The sequence below is a fragment of the Nestor notabilis genome, unplaced genomic scaffold (genome assembly GCF_000696875.1).
Source record: "Nestor notabilis isolate BGI_N333 unplaced genomic scaffold, ASM69687v1 scaffold29673, whole genome shotgun sequence".
In the NCBI taxonomy this organism is placed as follows: Eukaryota; Metazoa; Chordata; class Aves; order Psittaciformes; family Psittacidae; genus Nestor; species Nestor notabilis.
Window position 1 is genome coordinate 1 of NW_009923792.1, and position 4344 is coordinate 4344.

The window sequence follows — 4344 nt, forward strand, 5'->3', positions numbered from 1 at the left end:
GGGTGGGTGCGGAGCTGGGCCCGACCGGGCTCCACCGCGGCCTTTGACCCACGGCCCAGGCTCACTCTCCCTCCTACCTGTGTTTGCAGGCACCGGCCAGCCCCGTGGAGGAGGCCCCCGCTGCCGCAGCAGAGGGGTCTGGACCAGAACTGGGTTCCGCTGAGCAGGATATAACCCAAGTTCCCTCACGTCTGGCTGTGGAGGTGATTTCTTTTGACACGTCTCTGCTGCAGACACCTTAAAAAGGAGCTTTTCCGTGTTTTGTAGTTGCATATACTCGGGCTTTTTTTGCTGAGCTGTGTTGGTGGTAAGTTTTCTTCTGCCATTGCACAATACTTGAATTTGGCAAACAAGGATATGGGATAAAACAGCGTCTCTTTAAAAAGAAAACAAAAAGAGAATAATTTGGCTACGTGTGTTGCAAGCTGGAAGAGGTTCTTTAATAAATCCCTAAGGGCATTTATTTGTTTTATTTGATGTGAGCTAAAATCACATGAGATGAGAAGTGGTGTGCAGGACTTTGCCAGGATCTGTCCTATCTCAGTCCTTGCTGGGTGACTGGTTTTGTGAATGAGATTAAACTTCCAAATTAACCTCCTGTGCCTGGTTGTTACATTACTGTTACAATAACATTAAACAAAGTGCACAAGCCCAGGTAATGCTGCTGTTGTTGTACACTAGGCCATGGAAGCAGAGAACGGGAAGGATGATGAAGAGGAAGAGTCTGTTCCTCTGGAGGACAAAGAAAAGATGCTTCCCCCAGCAGAAGCAGAGGTCTCTGGAGCTACGGAAGTGAGATACTATAATATTATCTATAATCTTACTCAGAGAACGTATGACCGGTATTTGTAATCTCACATTCTCCTGGACCAGTTTTATTGCTGCAAGCACAAACCCAGTGAAAGCTGGGACAGAGGAGCAGCAAATTGGTCAAGCAGGAAGTACAGAAAAGCTCTGACAAACCTGGAGAGGTTCCTTTGTTGTGCTGTGTACGTGCAAAGTTTTTTTTAATGAAGAGTGATATGGCTTTGGCAGCATCTCCGTGCACTGATTATAGAACAAGGCCTCTTGTTGATCCTTTGTCTGCATTGTGCACGTCTCATGACGACAAAAATAAGCAGATTTTTAGGGGCAAATAGGGTTAGATTGAAAAGCTGTTTCAGGTGATAAATTTGATGTTTCAGGAAAAACCTGAGACTTTGTCAGACAAAGCAGAAGGTGACAGTTCTCCTCCTGAGCTGGGTGACATGGAGCAGCGAGGGACAGAGAGAGGAAACACTCCCCTTCCTGCAAGAGCTCTTCTGCAGGCATCTCCGTTGTCAGTGGAGCTGAGCAGCTGCACAGAGTCAGGTATCATTCAGTTCCTTATTGACAGCACAACACTTGATACCAGCTATTGAGCACAGTTTCTGGTTTTCTCCCTTTCTGATCATTACTAATCCAACTGGAGGCACAGTACTATCACATCTAAGCCTTTGTCTTCTTATTTTTGGGCGTGTGGGGTTCAGGTAACACCGGAGAACCCAGGTCTCTCTATTCAGAGTCTGCCTTTGAGCAGTTTGGACAGCTTACTAGTGAGCGTGGTGACCAGAGACAGGAAGAGGAATGCCACCAGCATGGGACTGAGGAACGTGAAATACGCAGAAGTGAGAAAACCATACAAGAAACAGAATTGGTTGTCTTGGATCCAGAACATGTGAGAAGTCCTCAAATCTTGTCATTCTCCTTTGCAGACTTGATATTTTTGTTGTATAAAATGTGTGAGGTAAATTGTAAGCTGGGGCATGGCTGTCTGCTAAAACTTTATGTTTAAAAACAGCTTTCACAAAAGTACTGAGTGTGTCTGCTCCCTCCGCATTAACCCCAGAGCTGCAGGTTCAGAAGTGAGCAACGTAGAGGGTAAATCTGATACTCTTCAGGGCTCCTGAAAGAGCAGTACTTGCAGTAAGAGCGAGTGGATGGGTTCTCAGATGTAGCTCTTCTGATATGTGTGTGACTTTCAGATATTCTCAGTAGTTACGTTCTGATGTCAGCAAATACCCACTATATAACTCTCCTCACTTGCCAAGTGAGTGTAGCTAAAATAAGAACGTGAATGTCTAGGGCAGAAAATAAGATGTTTTATTTAATAGTGGGAATAGCAGCAAGGTTTCTTCATAATTTATTTACACAAATATGTTCAAGTTTATCAACATCCTACTTTACAGCCTCTGATGAGAAGATTCCAGACTGCTCTGAAGAATTACCTTACTAAGCAGATGGAAAAAGTGAACCTAGAGCTTAAGGAGCTGGTATGCAGCATCCTTTCTTTGCGTTCCCGCAGCAGCCCATCCCTGTGCAAGCTGACGTGAGAGAGCTGATTTCCTCTTGTGTTGGCAGAGGGCAGATACAAAGAAGGGCCAAGTAGAGCGGGAAGAGCTCGGGGTGGTTCTGTACGGAGCACAGCAGCAGTTGGCCCATCTGCAGCTGGAGCTGGAGAAGAGCCACGACCGCCGCTCGCAGGCGGCCGCAGCGCGCCAGCAGCTGGAAGAGGAACTGCAGAGCCTGAGGCTCACTTACAAGAACATGTGTCAGAACACAGATAATGAACGCAGGAAAGGTGACTGAGGCAGTATTTCCTGATTCTAGTACTATGAGGAGAAATGAATTTGAATATGAGTCAAGCATTGGGTTGAAAACACAGTAAATTAATCAGGAATAATGCACTTGCTGAAAAGTTTCACAGCTATTCGTGCTTAATTATATTCCCTCGTATAATTTCTGTCATTTCTAAGACCGTGTTTTTATGTCATACTTCTAATAAGGTCTTTGGGACTAAACCTAAGCCCATTCCTGGCATGTGGGCTGTTCTGCAACTTAGCAGGAGGGAAATTCCTATCGCTGTAACATTTACCTGTATCTCTGCAAGGGTGTGATGGGATTGCAAATGTCATTAGGGGCATCCAGGAGTATGAGAGCACCATCCACGTGGCAGCCCATTCCAGCCAAAGAAACAGATTTGACTAATTCTCTTTGTGTTGCGGGCATTGGGTAGGAAACAGTAAAACAATTGCAGTGGCAAGGATAGCAAAGCATTCAGATGAATTGCCTGGAAAGTTTCTGAAGGTTATTGAAAAAAAACTTAGAGAAGTATTGAACAGGCTGAGAAAGAGACAGTTCTGGTTTGGGGCAGAGGAGTGTACTCCCAGCCTCCGGAGGCCCCTCTTTGATTTCCTGGGATTCATGTGCTGGGAGTCAAGGGAATTGCTTACCAATCATTTTAGCTTTGGTTGTGAAGCTATATTTCAAAGCTGATGTAAATTGCTATTTCAGGGAGGGCTGATTTACCTGGTATGTGTATGGGTTTACTTTGGGTCCTTCTATATTTCTTTCCCTTTTATCACTGTTTAAAGTCTATCCTACAAATGTATTTCTCTAAATACTTTTCTTCCTGCTTCCACAGTTTCTGCAATGCAGACCCAGGTTGAAAACCTGGCCTTGCACCTCATCTACATGCAGAATATGGACGAGGATATGCATCATAATATTTTACTTATGAAAAAGTCAACAAAGAAGGCTGAGGCAGAGAAGCTCCAGGCTGAGGTGGAAAAGAGAAAACAGGTACTGAGTAAAACTGCCGTCTCTGAAGTAAATAACTAACTACAGATGACAGTGGTGAGTGCTGGGGGATGTGCTGCCTTGTCAGAGGAAGGCTGCAGAGACTCAGTCAGGGAACATCTGTGGGGATATTTTCCCCAGATAATTATAAAAAACCCCAAAACCCCACAGGCTTTTCTAAAACTGAGAATCCCCACCCCAGATAGTGGCACTGCCCAGAGGTTTTTGACAAGCCAATCAGTCAATCACTCTGCACTCAAGCAAAGGGGGTGTGGGACAACAAAGATATTTAAGTGAAGAAGTTTCATATGTTCGAGTCTCGAGAATTGTTCTGAGTCACAATGAGTTTCACAATGAAAAGCAAACTCTGAAGGTGAGCAGAGCTGGTTGGTGGCCTGGAGCTCCCTCTGCTGCTTTCTGCCTGCAGCACGACACAGGCTAATGGTTACTAATGCAGAGTTGGATGCAAACAGTTGAAATCAATGGATTTAGATGTTTGTTTGTTTGTTTTTCAAAACAAAGGATTTTAAACCATAAATTATTAAGGTTCCCAGCTGCTGAGGAGGTGGCACTATATAATCCATGCTGACAGGAAAGAATGTTGCTTCAGATCTGAAGTATCAAGTTACTACTGCAAATAGAATAATAAAAAAAAACAGCAAAAAAAGGTCTCATTCTGTCGAAGTTGTCACTGCTGCATCCATGGGCCGTTTGTATGGGAATGGGAAAGTTTCAGCAGGAATGCAG

The 4344-nt window shown here is 44.5% G+C and overlaps 1 protein-coding gene across 1 annotated transcript in view; it reads left to right on the forward strand.

The window, feature by feature from the left end:
* Nucleotides 1-89: 89 nt before the first annotated feature.
* CCDC40 (coiled-coil domain containing 40) overlaps nucleotides 90-4344 on the forward strand; it is a gene marked incomplete at its 5' end in the record, with an annotated part of 11957 nt that continues 7702 nt past the window's right edge. Inside the window, 7 exons of the mRNA XM_010012326.1 lie at nucleotides 90-203; nucleotides 682-792; nucleotides 1185-1350; nucleotides 1542-1696; nucleotides 2208-2291; nucleotides 2380-2599; nucleotides 3443-3600. Of these exons, the coding sequence (XP_010010628.1) occupies nucleotides 90-203; nucleotides 682-792; nucleotides 1185-1350; nucleotides 1542-1696; nucleotides 2208-2291; nucleotides 2380-2599; nucleotides 3443-3600 (1008 nt within the window). The remainder of the gene's footprint in view (nucleotides 204-681; nucleotides 793-1184; nucleotides 1351-1541; nucleotides 1697-2207; nucleotides 2292-2379; nucleotides 2600-3442; nucleotides 3601-4344) is intronic.